At 53.8% G+C, this 17,104-nt stretch overlaps 1 protein-coding gene across 4 annotated transcripts; it reads right to left on the bottom strand.

Moving 5' to 3' along the window:
- Positions 1-102: 102 nt before the first annotated feature.
- Positions 103-13,024, bottom strand: GPAT2 (glycerol-3-phosphate acyltransferase 2, mitochondrial). Of its 4 annotated transcripts, none has more exons than XM_042933107.1 (22): positions 12,915-13,023; positions 10,484-10,612; positions 10,235-10,348; positions 9,481-9,554; positions 8,947-9,051; positions 8,574-8,702; positions 6,185-6,284; positions 5,667-5,767; positions 5,261-5,360; positions 4,952-5,164; positions 4,261-4,380; positions 4,009-4,091; positions 3,534-3,652; positions 2,739-2,809; positions 2,393-2,651; positions 2,156-2,304; positions 1,901-1,978; positions 1,288-1,419; positions 1,086-1,206; positions 921-986; positions 624-679; positions 103-345 (listed from the first exon to the last, which is right to left on the bottom strand). In XM_042933107.1, the coding sequence occupies exons 2-22, from the start codon at positions 10,544-10,546 to the stop codon at positions 229-231; spliced, it is 2,370 nt and encodes a 789-aa protein (XP_042789041.1). In that variant the 5' UTR covers positions 10,547-10,612; positions 12,915-13,023; the 3' UTR covers positions 103-228. The 4 variants fall into 4 exon arrangements, with proteins under 4 accessions (XP_042789041.1, XP_042789040.1, XP_042789039.1 ...); XM_042933106.1 differs by having other exon boundaries at positions 2,408-2,651; positions 5,667-5,800; XM_042933105.1 differs by having other exon boundaries at positions 5,667-5,800; positions 12,915-13,022.
- Between the last annotated feature and the right edge of the window lie 4,080 nt (positions 13,025-17,104).

Raw genomic sequence — 17,104 nt, forward strand, 5'->3', positions numbered from 1 at the left:
AGGAGAAGATACCCCAAAAAAGACACTGGCCTTGGGAAAAGTCCAGTCCCCTTGCTTAACACACCAAAGGATGGAGAATGCAAGAGAGTCGACAAGGGACAATGAAACAAGAAAAGGTTTTATATACAGTTCGGGTAAGGGTGTATAGCTTCCCTTCCAGTCTTCTGGCTCCAGCGCATGGCTATGATCTGGGGCTGAGAATCTCAGCAGGCACTCCGTCCCACAGTTCTAGCTACAAATGAACTGCCGGATGAACTGTTCCAGCTTCTCCTGATTTTCCCAGCTGGTGAATGCAGGGGACAGGTAGAGCATGGGGCCTGCAGGGCTGGGCGTCTGCTGCAGCACCTGGACCATAGAGAAGGGCTGTGAGCGCCCACCCGGGAGGCTGTGCCCATCCCTCGGCAAACTGCCGTGAGACCTGGGGACCACTGGGCCTTAGTGTTTGAGTGCAAGTGCTGCCTCTTAAGCCCCCCAGGGGTAGGAGAGTGGTTTAGGAGACCAAGAAGGCCAGGAAAACCATCCTACCTTCTCCAACTACTGTCACCATACCTATTCTTCCCAGAGCAACTCTCTCAGGGTGTAGGGATGGGAGGCAGGAGGATGGTAAAACTGGCCCCTCTTACCCCCAGGTCTCTGAAGGTCCAAATAGCACTGATGGCAAGATTTGGGTCTGCGCACTCTGGAAGGAAGGGAGAAGTGAAGGCTAGAGGGAGTGGCAGGGAACCACTGGGAATAGGCTTCTCTTGTGTTGAGAAGGAACTAACCAAAAAGATAGGGCTCAGACTAGATGTGAAGACCCTCTCTGTACCCTGCAGCCCTCCTTCCTGGAGTTGGGGTTGTCACTGACCAGCAGGGGGCAGCAGCCACCGGCAAACCCTCCCCTGCCTTCAGGGAGTCTGGGCTGGCCGCTGCGGACTCACCAAAGAACCCTTCCTCCTGGGCAGTGGCCTGCAAGAACTGGAACAGCTGCTCAGCGTAGCCCGACTCTGTGGGAGAGAAAAACCTAGGCCTGGGGCCCCTGCACAGCCTCTGCCCTGAGCTCTCCCCCCTCCCTCTGTGGAGAGCCAGGGAAACGTGGGCCTCACCTGTATCAGGCAGCTGTCCCTGGTGGAGGAAGGTGGCAGCCTGTGCAAAGGCCTTGAGCAGCGGGCTAAGCAGGCGGCAGAGGAAGAGGAAGAAGTCAGGGCAGCGTGACTGCTGACTGAGCTGGAGGGGGACAGACCAGAATGAGGGCAGCTCCCACTGCCTGCCTGCCCCCTCCTTCCACTGTGGTTTCTCCCAACTTACCCTGAAGAACCGGCCCTCAGCCTCCTCGAAGTCATCACTGTCACTATCAGTAAAGTCTCCACTTGGCTTCCACAGCAGCTTTGCGCTTAAACGCTGCCGCCCTGTGTCACAGGCTGGCCTGGAGCCTGGGGTCTGGGGGCCATGGGAGTTATTGGTCCCTAACAGGTTCAGCCTTGAGCCTCCCACTTCCCCATACCAAGTACATAGACCAGGCACATGAAGGTGAAACCAGAAAAGGAGACCCAAGGAGCCCAAGAAGACACCCAGGACCACACTAGACCGTGACACCTGCTGAGCCAACTTGCAGGGTGAAAGGAAGTGAGCACTGACTCAAGAACCACAGTTCTGTGGACAAGAAATGGGGGGGGGGGCAAACAGGAGGTATGCACAGAACCTCAGAGGTACAGCTGTCCAGTCCTGTCATGATAGGGAAGATGTGGCAAATCCAGGGCAAAGAAGAGCAGAGGCGGGACCCAGGCCTCCCTGTCTGCCAGGCCAGGGACATGTCCACCCCCATAGCACACTAGGGCAGAGGAAGAGCCTGGGGCAGCTGTCACTCTGGGTGGGAGTAGGCAGCCAGGCCCCAGTCGGACTTTGTCTCCTCTCCGCCTACCTCCTCGGCAACCAGGAGCCCACACTGGATGAGACGGTCCAGCACTTCCTGACAGTAGCAGTAGGAAGACTGACAGGGCTGAGGAGAAAAAGCACCCATATGGCCTCAAGAGAACCAGGAAATGGGCAGGAGCCCAGCCAGAGCAGGGCCAGAGACCTCCTGCCGTAGGAGGATTTAAGGGGTTGGACTGGGCAGGCGTGGGCCCCGGACCTCTTCCGACAACCACGTGGGGGAGGCTGACGGGACAGGGCTGACCTGTAACAGCAGCAGGTCCTGTGGTAGCAAGTGCAGCAGCAGCAGGATCTGGCGGTACAGCTCGTTCTGGCTCAGCAGCTCGATGCCCTGTAGCTCCCAGGGTCCCTCAGGCGGCACCCTGCCTGCCAACAGTCCCCGGACAGCACAGGCTTGGAGAGGAGAGGGCCGCGAATGAAGAAGGAAGCCACTCCCTCACCCCTACACCCGTCCCACCCAGCCCAGGCCCCGGGGACGCACCACCCACAGCCTCACTCAGGAAGGCAGGCAGCAGCTCAGCACTCAGATGTGCCAGGTGGGTGAGGCCGGGACCCAGCCGAGGAACTACGAGCAAGTCCCCCTGATGGACGCGGAGGAGGGTCACATGTGCCTGTAGCAGGCTCAGCGTGTGCTGCACAAGGCACCGCAACTGCCCTGAGAAGCCCACGTCAAAGCCACGCAGTAGCGTCTCCTCAGTCAGCCAGGAGAACTCCCCCAGGAGCTGTGACAGGAACACACCCTGCGGTGGGGGGGGGGGGGGGGCGGTACAGGAGCTGAGCAGGAGGGCCACACCCCCTCCCCCAGCCCCTACTACTCTGTCCCCTACCTTCTGGTGCTTGAAGAGCAGCAGTGTCGCCATGATGGCCGTGCTCATCACTGCCGAGCTCATCACGCTGGCTGGGGCCGCGGTGGGAGAGGAGTGGGAATGCTGATCGGGGCCTGAGGCCCAGCAGCCTACTCCTTCCATCACCCAGCAAGTCTTCCTAGTCAAGAACCCTCCTCCCCCAACCCGTAGCAGCGGCCACACACCCCCCACACAACTCCACCACAGGCAAGGGGAGAGAAGGCCTGGTCCCTGAGTGCCACCCTTTCCTGTGGAGAACCAACATTTATCAAATACATGCTGAGAGCTCAGGGACCATCCCTGCCTCACAAGCCTACTCAACCCATAGTCTTTGCCACAGAGAAGGCGCTCAAGAAGGGTAATGAGAATTCGGTTAACCTAGTGTCTGCTTTAGAGGGTGCTCTTAAGTCCCTTATATGCGTAACTCTGTGCAGCTGACATCACCCTCATTTACAGCTAAGGTAAAGTGATGAGCCCAAGGCAGGGCCAGGTATGGCCTTGGGTACGTGGCTCATCCAGGCATCTGCCCCCTGCACAGTGCATCCTGCATGGCTTAGCCGGCCTGTGTGCACTCTAGTGGCTCCCTCCTGTACTCCCTGGCTGCCCTGGCTCCCCAGAGCCAAGAAAGCTTCCACTCCTCTTCACATGTCCCAAGTGGGCCACACAGGAGTGGGCATCGGGTGCAGAAACCCGTTTGGAATGGAGGGTCCCAATGACTGGCTGAACCAGTAGAGACACTACTCAGGAGCCTCCCCTGAAAGGCCCAGATCCCCTCACCATTCAGGACATGACGGCTCAGCCTCCTGACCAGGAGCTGGTCCTCTTCCTTGAGCGCCAGAAGGGGCCCAGTTGCTGGAGTCCACTCCTGCTCCTTCTCCGTGTCTGGGACAGTAGTGCTGGGATAGACACACAGATCACAGGATAAAGGGACCAAACCTAAAAACAGTTGTGGGGAAGCCAACCTTCCTCAAAGGTAAGGATATTTCCCCTTCCCCATCCCCACTCCCAAGGCAAGAGGTGGCCCATGTAACTCTAGCCCCTTCCAGGCCTATCTGCCATGTCCCGCAATCAGGTTACAGGCAAGGAGGGAGGCCCGGGACTGTTGTAGATGACCCATGGATAACTGGCGAGGGAAGGCTGGAGGAAACGGTGATGTGTTTGTGGGTATGGGGGAAAGGGGTGCCAGCTTACAAGCTGGATTGACAGGGCTACCAGCCTTGCCCCTGAGACCCACACACGCCCATGCCCCTACCATTGGCCCAGCACGATGGGCTGCAGCAGCTGCTCCAGGGTCTGCCTGCTGCCCCAGCAGCTTCTAGCGTTGATGGTGTATTCCTGCCCAGGACAAGGCTCTTAGGTGGCCTACCCTGGCCCACCAGGAAACCTGCACATAGCACACCTGAGGCAGGCAAGGCTATCCCTGCAGAGGGCTTTGAGGGCCAGGCTGCCAGAAGCCACGGGACAGACCCCAGGTACTCCCAGCCTTACCCAACAGGCTGCATACCTGTAGGGAGAAGGGCTGGGCCAGGTGAACACGGACACAGACTGGGCGGCTGCGGCCCCAGCCTCGCAGGATCCGCAGGACAGCCAGAGCTCCTGTCCACAACCCCAGTGGGGCCGAGGCCTGCAGGGAGGGAGGGGTTGAGTGAACAGATTTCCTGGGGTCACTGTTTTCTGCTCTGCTTTATCTTGGGCCCAAACTGGTACATGACCATGACCTCTTCAAGCTTATTTTCTCAACCACGAAACAGGAGAAATCCCTCTAACTGGGTCTTGTGAGGATGAAATGATTCAGTAACTATAAGGGCCTTGGCAAGTGCCACAGGATGATGATTGAAGAAGTCCTTTGAATTCTCCCCTTAACCCTAGCCCTAAAGGGAACTGGCCACAGGACACAATAATGTGTATCTTCTCATGGGGTACCTGGGTGGCTTAGTTGCTTAAGTATTTGACTTCAGTTCAGGTCATGATCCCATAGCTCATGGGCTCGAGCCCTGCATCAGGCTCTGTGCTGACCGCTCAGAGTCTGGAGCCTGCTTTGAATTCCATTGTGTCCCTCTCTCTCTGACCCTCCCCTGCTGCTTGCACCATCGGTCTCTCGAAAATAAATTTAAAAAATTTTTAAAAACCAAAACAATGTGTATCTTCTCTAGAGATGGTACCCATCTGGGGTCCCCGGGGCAGGAGGGTCTCACGTGGTATGCATCACAGGGTGCATCTGGAACCAGATCATAGGTGATGGCCACTGGCACCAGCATAGCATCTGGGACAACGCCCACCTGGACAGCCTCCACCACCAGTCCCAGCCAGGTTTGGCCCAGGGCTGACAGCCGAGGCCCCAGGACCCCAGGAGGCTCTTCCAGGAATATAAGCAAGGGCTGCTTGCTGACCAACAGCTGCTCTATAGCCTGGAAGAGAATTAGGGGAGGCAGATATCAAGGCCAGAGCAGCAACAAGTCCCTGTACTCTGGGCTGGCCCCACTGGAACCACTGGGGGCACTTACGGCATGGACCACGGCCCTTGCAATGACTCCCTCAGAGCTGTCCAAGGTGAGGTTGGCCTCTGGGGGCAGGAAAAGCCCCCCAAGCTTCTTTAGCAGGGCTCTGTGGGGCACAAGGCAAAGCTTGATGAGAGAAGGGGCTCAGGAGATGGGACCAAGGCAGGATAAGCTAGTGAGAGCTTTGGCCCACCACGGCCAGCCTGGATCCTGCCTGAATATCCTGAATCCAGGCATGGCCTTAGGGCTAACCCTCCATCTGAGCCCCACTGGTGGAGATGGCAGACTTGGGAACAGAGAGACAATGAAGAAGGCTTCTGGGCAGCTGCAACACCCCCATACACATCCCCACACACCCCTGCCCTGGGCTGGGGACTTCTGCCTTGTATGTCTAGGGGCACAAAGCTTTTACCTGAGGGTGGGAGAGCAGGTGCGGGGGTCCCAAGCCACACGGAGCACACCCAGGCCTTGGGAGAGCAGCACAAAGGGCAGCAGGATCCCATCCAGGAGGGACTTGTGGGTAGAGAGGAGGACAAGCGGCAAGCCCTGCTTGGGGACAGCCAGAGGGAAGTGCCAATCCGCCCCCACCCTGAAGATGCAGGAAGCTGAAACCCAGCACCTCCGGACCCAGGGCAGCCCCAGAGGGAGGGAGGGTTCAGCTGAGCAGTTCTTCCTCTGAGCACATTTCCCAAAAGTAGAGGAGCTCTGTCAACAACTTTTAAGGTAATGCACTGACATAATGGTTAAGACCATGATGAAAAGACGTTAGAGGAAGCCCCATGGGAGCAAGACCGTGAGACACGAAGAGAAGGTCGTCAAAGAGCAGTGGATTTTTCCCACCAGCTGATGGGGCTGGTCCCAACTTGGGGCTTGGCTAGCCTCTGCTCCTCTGTTCCCGCCATCCCCATCCCAATGGAGGGCGGGCCTTACCGCCTGGGCGGCCTGGTGGACCATCTTCATCTGGCCCTTGTGGAGCTGCACGTTCAGGAAGACACATTTCAGGAACCGCAGCAGCGCCCAGCTGAATAGTCTGGAGAGGGACAGCCAGTCTGAGGTTGTCTGGGCCCCACGGGCCCTCAGAACGCTGCCCAGCACTCCTCTAAGGCAAGTACTATTACTGTCCCCACGTTATGGAAGAAGGAAGTGAGCCTTGAGGAGGTTACAGAAGCTGAACAGTAGAGAAAGCTAAGTGGTGGTGCAGAGGCTGGAGGGCAGGCCTGACACCAAACTCCACGCCTGTGAGGTGCTGTTACTTTCCCAAGACTTCATGGTGCAACTGCCTCAAATCAGCTTCAGGGCATCTCCTGCCTCCATTTACCCCAAAGGAAATTAGAGTACCAAGACCCTCTCTAGGCATAACCTAGCCTGGTCTTTGAAAACTGCTGGGAAAGGTGAAATATAAAGGAAGGAGTTAGTGATACAAAAAGGGGAGAACTGAAAGGGCCAAGTCCCTGAGGCAGCATTCCCCAGAGGCCCAGTGGGGGGACTGGTGGGGAACAAGGACAGAAGCGTAGATGCAAGCACCACAGAGATGTGGTGGACAGGCAGCATGCCCTCGTCCAGTGGCTTCTATTTCTCTATGAAGCAGAAGATGGGGGCATCAGCTGACAGTGGGTAAACCTGAGGAGCAGTCTGGATCAGTCTGGGCGAATGCTATGTGCCTCTTTGAGAATCTCATAAAGGAAACAGAAAAGGCAGGTACAGAAAAGGCAGGTAGCTGAGTCCAAACAGAACCAAGTGACTCCTTCACCAGGACATTATCATCATGAATTCCAATGCTCTGGAACTGAAGCAAGTCTAGGAGGGAAGAAAAGACAAGAGAGGGGCTGATGACTGGTATAAAGATGGTCAGGTCAAGGGACTAGAAGTCTCAGCAAAGTCAAACAACTGTCACATGGAAGGCTGGTCAAAGTTACTGACAACCTCTACTTCCTGTCCTAACCAAGCAGTTGACCACTGAGCACTTTCAAGACAGCTAAGCACCACGCACAGCCCTGTGCCTTCTTTCCCTCAGTGACTCATTCATCTCTCAGCTTTAAACATCATCCGTATGCTAAAGCTTTGCAAATCTATGCTCCTGGCCCCAATCTCTTCTGAGCTCCAGACTAAGCAACTACGTCTTCAGTGTCTCCAACAAGTCAGGTATCTGAAACTCTTTATGTCCAAAACATCCTTTGTGGGCCAAACTCACTCCTCCCCAAGCCTGCCCCCTCCATCCACAACACCAGGTGCTCTGCCAAAAACCTGGCTCTGCCAAAAACCTGGCTCTCCCGTGATTGAGATCTCTTCGCCTCATTGCCCCCACCCTCAATCCATCAGGGAGACCTGTTAATTTCACACTGGTCTCTCAATCCATTTTTCCAACCCCTATTGTCACCACCCCATGCCACATGGATGGCACCTCACCTGGACTAACAAAGCTTCCCAAATAGTCTTCTGTTCTCTACTCTTGATTCCAATTAATCTTGTCAGTTCCTGCCTAAAACCTTTCCATTGGTTTTCACTGCACTTAAAAATCAAATTCAAACAACTTGAATGGCCCTGCATATCTTGTCCCTTCTCTCAATTTCGTCTCCAACAGCTCTCTCTCCCTCACTCACCAGCTTCCAACCCCATCAGCTTCTTGAGCAAACCTGGCCCTTTCCTATGGCCACAGCTCATGCTATTCCCTCTAGGACTGTTCCCTCCATCCTTGCCCCCTCGACGTTGGCTCCTTTCCCCTTTGTGTCCCTGGCTTACAAGTCTCTTTCTCCCCTGCAGGTATTCTCAATCCTAGCCCTTGTTCTGTCCTTGCAGCCATGTGTTACTCTGTCCCAAGCATCCCTCCACTCTCCAGGAACAGTGCCCTGCATCTCAGAAGAGCTCAGACCTGTGTTACAGGAGTGTGGGAGAGAGCATGGGAGCCTGTAAGATGGAGGAAACCAGCCACCTCCCCTCCTCCACAGGAACCTGATCTGGGGAGAGAAAGAAGAACAGAAAAGGAGCTGAAGTCTGGACCACAACCAAGGCTTCCTGGGGTGACCCCCAACCCCCTATCCTCAGGACAGAGAGACAACGCCAGGCCAGCAATGGTAAGAACCTGGGCTGGAAGCTGACTCAGGTCAAAGCCTCACCCCATACCTGACTGGCCCCACCAAGGAGCCAGCTGTCCTCAAAAGGTCTCACAGTGTCTTCAGGCATTCCCTCGGGCTCTCTGGTAAACACACCATCCAACTTCCCGGGAGGGGAGTCTAGTCTTTCCCCAAACTTAACCAACACTCACTTTCCAGAAGGGCAGAGGCCCCCGCCCAGAAAAGAATGCCCCTCAGCACAGAGTTACCTGAGTAGGAAGGGGCAGGGTGGAGCCTGGATATGGCCCAGGATGCGCTGTACCTCTTTCTTCACAAGGCCTGACACCTGGCCTTCTCCAGCCCCTCCTGGGTCCCTCCCTGAGATGACATTCTGCACCCTGTGGTGTGAGGAGGAGTGGTGTTAGGCTGGGGCAGGACTAAGATCTCTCAGGTAACTTCCCTCAGCACCACAGCATCCCGATGAGCACAGATTCCAGTATTTATCCTACATCTTTAAGGAAGGGCGCCAGGCAAAGCTAATGCTCTAGAAGCCAGCCCTCTCAACCACCCCTACCTAGAGCATTTGTCATCCCTTCAAGGGTCTCAGAAGTGCCATCCAGACCCCAGTCCATGCCTCCTCACCCAGTTCTTTCCATGATCTTCTCTGGGGCGTCCCGACAAGGTGGTATGTGTTGCTCCAGTGACCACAGAAAACAGCAGAGCCTCCGAACCAGCCAGCCCCGAAACCTGAGCACAGCCCCCAGAGCAGGGGGAAGATGTTTCAAAGGGCCCACGCTGCACTAGGGTCTACAGAGCATGCTCCATCAGAAAGGGATCACACCTGAGTCCCACGGCCTGAGAACACCTGAGCTTGGCTTATCATGGAGCAGGAAGAAGCAGCACCTGCCCCTCTGTGCCCCCATCCCTCTCCTCTCCCTGCTGAGTGGGGTACGGGTTTAGGGCCTGACACACTGTGGGCAATCCATAAATGCTCACAGAACAATCTGCAGGAGAGTTCCAAGCTGCCTCTCCCCACCTGCGGGTATGGAACAGAGGACGGGGGCCCTTCTTTTTCCACCAAAGGGAAAAATAATGACACCACAAAGCAGGGCCCCAGCAGCCCTGCACCCAAGGGCCCTGCCCACCACCCTCCACCCATCCCCCAGCTCTGACTACCTGGTGTTCTCCTCCTTCACCAGAATCACGTTGCAGAAGCCTAGATCCATTATGCTTCTGTGAAAGAGGGACTCCTGCACGAGAGGGGCCAGGGACAGCATGTCCTTGGGGGGAGGGGGGCCTTCACAAACCAACAAAGGAAAGCTCCTGCTCTATCTTCTGTAGTCTCTGCCTGATGAACTATTGAGTATACCAGGAGACAATTACACCACAGCATTTCATTTCTCATCTGGAGACTTCCTCAGGAAGAAGAGTTCCATGGTCAAAGCAGAAGTGTTGCACTCTCTACAGAATCAGCCTCTTGGAGCGTAGCATATAAAGTCTCTGAGAAGTTCTCTTATCAACATCAGAGAACATGTAGCCTGGATCTCTGCCAGGACCCTGGGGCTCATCAGCACCAGCACATGGCATGGACACAAGGTCTTCAAGCATGTGTTGCACGTTATGTGACTTTAGTGTCCCCAGAACAGAACAGTAAGACTCACGCAGGCATGGCCAGACCCCAGCCCTCTGGCCACACCCTAGCTCCTCTCTCTGCACTTCTCCACCCAACTCTCCCAGGCCTGGAAGCCAGCCCCAGGCTGACAATACAACCAACACGGGTGCATCCATCCCCTGGAGAGAAGAGCAGAGGCATGGGCAGGAGAGGGCTGAACTCAGAAAGACATAAAGGAAGCTGCTTCCCAAAGCCATGGCTCTCATAGTCAAGTTTCCCCAAGCTTCCTGGATGGGGCCCAGCCCCAACATCACTCACCCAGCTCTTAGGAGTGCAGGTCTGGCAGCAGCGACCCACAAAGGGGCGATATTTCCCCAGGAATGGGGTAACAGCCTCCAGTTTCATCCCAAAGCCTGAGGACCACAAGCTGGTCTGGAAAAGGGCCACAGGAAGAAATGAGAGGTCTCAAAGTCCTTAGCAGGGGGAAGGAAGTTCCAGAAGTGAGGGGACATGGGAGGGGAGGGGAGAGGACAGAGGGTACTGGGGGAATGGGAAGGGCCACACTACCTCCCGGCTGTTCTGGGTGTTCCTCTGCTTGGTCGGGAGTCTGGCTTCCAACATGGTATCCATTGGGGGCCTATAAAATCTGGGAACTAGCCACTTCTGCGCCTCTCTCTCCCCCCACAGGAACCTTACCTGGGGAGAGGAAGAAGGATGGAGGGGAAACTGTAGTTTGGGCCACAACCAGAAGTTCCTGGAGTGACTCTTCCTCAGCCCCCACCTCCAGAACGGACGGACAATACCTGGGCCAGGAGGAGTGAGAAGCCAGGATGGAAGATGGAGGGAGACTGGCTCAGATCAAAGCCCCACCCTATACCTGACAAGTCCTACAAAGGAAGCCAGCTGGGCTCAAAAGATATCACAACGTCCAGATCAGGGGCTCCCTCAGGCTAACATGAAAGGGATCAGCTGTCTTGCCATCAACAGGCACCCTGCCATCTCATAGTACAGACGGGGGTGACAATGGAAACTGAGACCCCTTCTGTGCACAGGGAAAGAAGGCTGGATTGGCAGGAAGGAGGCATCAGACTGCTAAAGAGGAACAGGACCATCATCACAAGGCTACCAGGTCCTGCTCAGCTGCTCTTCCCTTTGCACCAGAAGACAGAAATTTATCCATTCCATCATGGGTACTAGGTGGGGGACAGTTGGGGGCCAGAACACAGACCTGTTCCCAAGGAATGCTCATCTGGTTGGGAGCAAAACAGACTTTTCCATAGTGGATCCCCTCGTAATAGTACTCTCCACAAACGCTCCCACCTGGTATCTCCTCAGCACCCTCTTTCCCACCATAATACTCCCCTGAGCTAACAAACATCTTTCTTCCCCAAAACGACTCTGAACTCCTCTGGGCCTAGAAACTGGACGCTAAAAACCCCTCTGACCAGATTTCTCACAATGTCGCTGATGGGTAGGCTGATCCAATTATTGATGTTACCCCACCACACAATGAACAAAATAACCATGTGGAAGCACCTTCTCCCTTCCCCGTCATCCCACCAAATTCTGTCCATGGCTCTCCATCCTTGATGCCTCTGGATCACCCTCTAATTTTTGCCTCTGTTCATTGATTCCCCCAGCCCAAGCTTGCTGGGCAAGAAGCCTCCTGCAGGGCCAAGGTTTCATTTCCCCACATCATCTGAAAATCTCCTGGGGGCAACAGCTGCACAGAGGAGGGACCCAGGAAGTGCTGGATGGCAGACTGGAACTTCCTCTCCCAGAATTCCCCTGGGTCTCTCCTCTTCCCACTTAGCACAGTTTAGAACCATGAAGCCAAGAGGCAGGAGGATGGAAATTCCTTCAGTGCACAAGCTCTGGTAGACTCATTCCAAATGTACTTCCTACTTTGAAAAACGTTCTCACAGCCCCATTCATAGACACTTGGCACAGGGAGCTCCCAAGCCAAGGCTGCCATGTGAAGATTTCTGCCTACTCTGCAAGGAGGATGTCTTCTCCCCAGCCTCAGACCACCCCCACTCTTAAAATCTAGCCCCATTAGATCCGTGCCAACCCTAAAGGGGCAGCGTAAAACACAGGCAAGGGGTAACTCCCATTCACCCCAAGTCAACTACTCCGCTCATAAGATCCAGAGGTCAGTTCTGGGGTAGATCTTTCTAGTGCTCAAGTCCCCAAAATAGGGGCTTCTGTCACTCTGTAGCTCCTGCCTGGACATCTATAGCAGAGGTGGCAAACTGGCATCGCAAGGGCCAAATGTAGTTCATATACGTATTTTACTTGGCCACATAATGTTCTAAAACTTGATTAATTAACTTCAACATTTAAAGCTAGTGTGCTTGCTCTATTAAAAACAACAGGTTTCCAACTGCTGTTGTTATATTTAAAAAAAAAAAAAAAAAAAAAAAACAAAAAACCACTCCCCAACCTGAGAGCGGGCGTCTCTGGCTTGTACCCCAGACGGCCTGGGCTGGCTGGAGCCCGGAAGCACTGCCTTACCATTTGCCACATCAATCACGCCTGATACCCAGCCCGTGTGCACAGCTGAGTTTGCAGCCCCTGGTCAAGGGATAACATCCAAACCCGCTCTCCTGTGTGGAATGTCTGTTCCCCACAAAGAGCCGCAGCTTGAACACGGCGTGCCCAGGGAACGGAGGGAGGAGCGGGCTCGGAACTCGGGCCTCTCACCAGACCCCTCGCAAAGCATTCCCCGAGCTGTCTCAAGATAAAGAAAAAGCGACTGCGCCAGTGGCGGGGTCGAACGTCTGACCTGGACGCGTCCCATAGGTCTAGGCTGCCGGGAAGCCACAGTAGGACTCATCTGCGCGGCAGGCCGTGCAAAGTCCGCACTCCGTCCAACCCTCGCCAACCCCCTCCCGAAAAGTCGCCCGAGCCGAGCTGGCTCCCAAGATGGGAAGGCCCCGGAACTATCCTAGGCCTGGTCTGACCTGCCCCAGCGCGGGAGCAAACCCACGGTTCTCACCTCACACCCGCCGCCAACTCCCGCCAAAACAGCAGCCTGTGAAGACGCCGGAAGGCAAGGGCTGGCGGCCTCTGCGTAGCCGGCTAAAAGGGAGCCCCGTTCACCAATTGGAACGCGCACCGGGCTCGGGGGCCCGCCCCCGCGGCGCCCCGCCCCGCCACGCCACGCCCCACGTCACGCCGTGCCACGCCACGCCCCACGCCACGCCACGCCACGCGTGCGTTGCTCGGCCACGTGATCCTTCCTGGGGGCGGGGGCCGAGTTGACTGTAGGCAGAGCGGCTGCATTCTGATGGCGTGGAAGTCGCGTGCAGAGCACAGGCTCCTGGGGGCACCCCTGTTTTTGTGCTGCGCCCGGTTCGCCCTTCCAGGCAGGTCCTGTGGGGACGTGGAGACCCCTGGAGACGTCCTTGAGACTCGAGGATACCCAAAGGTTGAACAAGGACTCCAGGGCAGCCAGTTTCTAATAAATGAGTTTCTCTCCCGGATATATGGCCTCCTACGCTGGAGTTCAGCATCTAGCAAAATTCCAAGTTGGGAACGTTTAGAAAAGAGAATCACCAGAAGCCAGTTATGGATCATGGAAAAACAAGTCAGTCCTCCCCAGTGTCATTTCCCTCCTTGGTTAGAACTCTAGACCATAGTCAGGGACGAGCTGCAGTCACCACGTACCTGGGTTTCAGGTGGTCCTGTGACCCGTTTATTTATTCGTGCGGTTATCGGATTGATACCCAACTCATGTCTCGGCCCTAAGCGTCAGGTGAATGAAGACTGCATTAACTCATTCATCTTTTGACTGTTCCCAACACACATCAGGGGACCCGCAAGTAGCAGGCAAACCATATAGAATAAATGAGGGAAGGAACAATGACGGCTGTGTTCCCCCACTGCTCCCATGTAATGAACGCACTTGATGCACAAGAGAAACCCAGTTTCAGAATATTGTTGTCGCAGCATGAGCAAAACCACATGGAGGCCTGGCTGTGAGAGAGAGAAAAGGTGGTTCACATCCCTTCCTCCTCGACTCACTGCCCTTGATGTGACTGCCCCCAACCTACCCCTCCAGGGTGTAGCCATCTCTCTGCCTCCTTTGTGCCACTTTGCGTAATATCTACCCAGGCTGTATGTTTGTGTCCGTTGACTTTAACCCGGGTTTGTGGTGCCCTTTCAGCCCTTGCAAAATCCATGTTTCCCATGATACCTTTCTTTTCTGGGTGCACTGGCCACAACTAGATCCTGCGATCCTGAGGCTGAAACAAAACAAAAACAAAACCACCTTTATTTAGAAGTTGTGAGTTGACTCCTAAGAGAACAGATTTGAGTTTACCTGACACCCGCTTTGTTCTGGGAACACTATCTATACAGGCCGTTGAATTTCACAGTTATCTGAGGTAGGTTCCCACCTCTCCTTCTGAGGGAGATTCAATGTTGACGTAGCCCCAAGCATTCCCAAGATGCCTCAGACTGGCGAGTTGCCCGGATTGTGACAGCAGAAACCAAGTCTGTCAGTGAGCAGAGTATGTTCTCAGTCATGTTGCTTCTTTGGAAAAAAAAAAATGTGTTTTGTTTTTGTTGTTTGCTGTGATTTGGACATTTGAAAAGAAGCCTCACCTCTTAGACGTGGATCTGAGTTGGGGACTTGAAGATTCAAGAAGGTGCAGAAAACATGGAGCTGCCATGCAGCCAGACCTGCAGGCCAGCTGCTGCGGAGAATGACTGTGACTGACCTGACCTTGGGAGAAACAGAGCAGCTCATTTGGGCTTGGACCCACCCAACCTGGATGGCAACTCAGGAGCCCCAGACAGAGAAAGACACTCACCAGGGGGTGTCAGAGAAAGAGTCCCTTTCTCAGATTACCACCTCCCTTTCCAGGTCTAGGGGCTCAGCCCAGTTACCTTCAGAGGTAACCATTGGGTTGTGCTCTGTGTTGCACTTCCCTTCCACTGTTCCAGAACCTTCCATAAAGTCTTGTTAAATTTTGCAATAAACTGCACAGTTGAGAATGGAGGAGTGGAATCCGGGTGCTGGGGGCTGGAAAGTGGGAAAACGAAAGCTGCAAAGAGATGCTTACCATCTTACTCCCTGGCTGAGGTTGGCAGATCTGTGGAAGAACACTTGAGCCAAGAAGCTGGGGTGGGGGATGGGGAATGAGGAGTGGGAATATGAAGTCCTTGTATAATAATTGGAATTTGGGGTTCTAGGAATGTCAGAAACAGTGTGAAAAGTTAAAGGCTGGATGGCCTGAGGAAGGAGGTTGTTTTGTGTTAAAGGGCTCGGTCCTTCACCCCAACATCTTTATCCACAACTTGAATATTGACCCAGAAGGTGGGTTTAGCATTCTAGAAGATGCCATGAAACAATAAGGAATAAAAGGTATTTGCTGGCAGAATTAGGGTTCAAAGAGATTCTGCAAAATGGGAAATTAGAACCAAAACCAGCCTCAACCTAAAAGTGGTGATCCTGAGGAATGACAGTCGAGCGGAGTGGGCATAAATTATGCTGGACTTGTTGTTGTGGTCTCTGTCCAGGAGCACTCTTTTCCTTTCCACCGATCATAACTCAAATAAACCCAAGCCAAAAGACAATGGGTTGGCTCACATAACTAGAAAGTGTAGGTGTGCTAACTTTGGGCATAACTGGATCCAGTGATCAAACGATGTTGTCAGTCTCTGATTTCTCTCTTGTGTGTCTACACTACTTGTCTCTAATTGGTTTTATTCTTCTTGACACTTCTCTCCTATACCAAGATGATTGCCAGCAACCTAAGACCCATCTGCTTTAGCAACCTTAGAAAGAAATGTCTGTCCCCCAACATCCATATGAAAACCCTGGGGAAGACTCTGATGGGTCCTGCTAGGATCGTCTGCCCACCCTCTGTGGCAATCTGCCCACCCTCTGCCCAATCCCTGTGTCTAGGGAGTATGGTGCCATATTGGTTCCGCCCAGACCACTGCCCTCTCTCCCTAACTATGCAAAATGAAGGGGGGACACCTTGATTGACCACCACAACAGGAATGGGATGTGGAGAGGTTGATTCCCTCAGGGAAGGGGTGCTGGCTGAAAAAGCAACATGCCCGTCATGGTTTCTGCTGCTGACTTATTACCAACGCTAGGCTGGGACCATTTGTTTGGTCTCTGCTACGTCCCAGGGCCAGCACTGTGGACTCTTGATAAATGTTTGTTGAGTGATGAGTGAACTTCCTTCTCTGTGGACCTTAGTTCTCTTCTTCTATTGAATAAAGATAATAATCTGTCTACTTACTTCGCATGGTTAGAATGTGGCTCAGGAAGACTGTGGAGGGGATGGGTTTGGACAAGCATGATCAATCCTCCAAACAACATTGATGATGGTGAACCAGCCAGTGCCACCATGTGATGCTGGCCAGGAGGGTTGGACAACCCTGGGGAAAGCCAGGAATCGTTCTGTTGTTCTGTGATCCCCTTGCCCCTTGCTGTCACTTCAGGGGAACCCAACCCTTCTGGGTGGGAAGCTCAACTTCCCACTATATGCTTTTTATCTATCATACTTGGATTTCATCTACCCAGAAAACATAGGTTCTGTAACAGGATGTTTCCCTTCCTATTGCCCAACTTGCCTGGGATCGGAGGAAGTGGTGCTGAGTAACATTCTAGAGCCACTCTTTCTTCCTTTTTGGAGATCAACTCCTAGCATTGATTTAGCAAACTCCATCCATTGCCTGCTAATCGTTAGGTGGGAGCAAAGTGTGGGTGTAGACACTCCCCAAGTAGAGTCATCTCATGCTCTTGGGAGGGGTGGCCTGATATACGATGATGTTACCTCTCCCTAAATTAATCTGTAACATCGCTGTAATCCCAATAAAAATTCCAGCTATGAAAGCTTACTCCAAAATGTGTGAGGAGGAATAAATTTCTACAGATGCCTACGTAAAAGGGGAATGGACAGGAATCTCTCTCTCCCAAATATTTAAGCATACTACAATGACGTTGTTTAAAAACAAACAAAAGAACAGTCTGATGTTAGTGAAAGAACAGACAACCCCCGGGGACATGGTGGAGAGTTTAGAAATGGATCCCTAGTTCTAAGGAAGCTTAATATACAATAAAAGGTGCATCAAAGTCTGCTGGTCTTACTGGGAAAATTCTGACTCACTTTATAGAGAAAAATGATGTTATCCCATTACAAGGAGAGTGCTCAGATGGTCAAAGAG

Source organism: Panthera leo, chromosome A3 (genome assembly GCF_018350215.1).
Source record: "Panthera leo isolate Ple1 chromosome A3, P.leo_Ple1_pat1.1, whole genome shotgun sequence".
Taxonomy (NCBI): Eukaryota; Metazoa; Chordata; class Mammalia; order Carnivora; family Felidae; genus Panthera; species Panthera leo.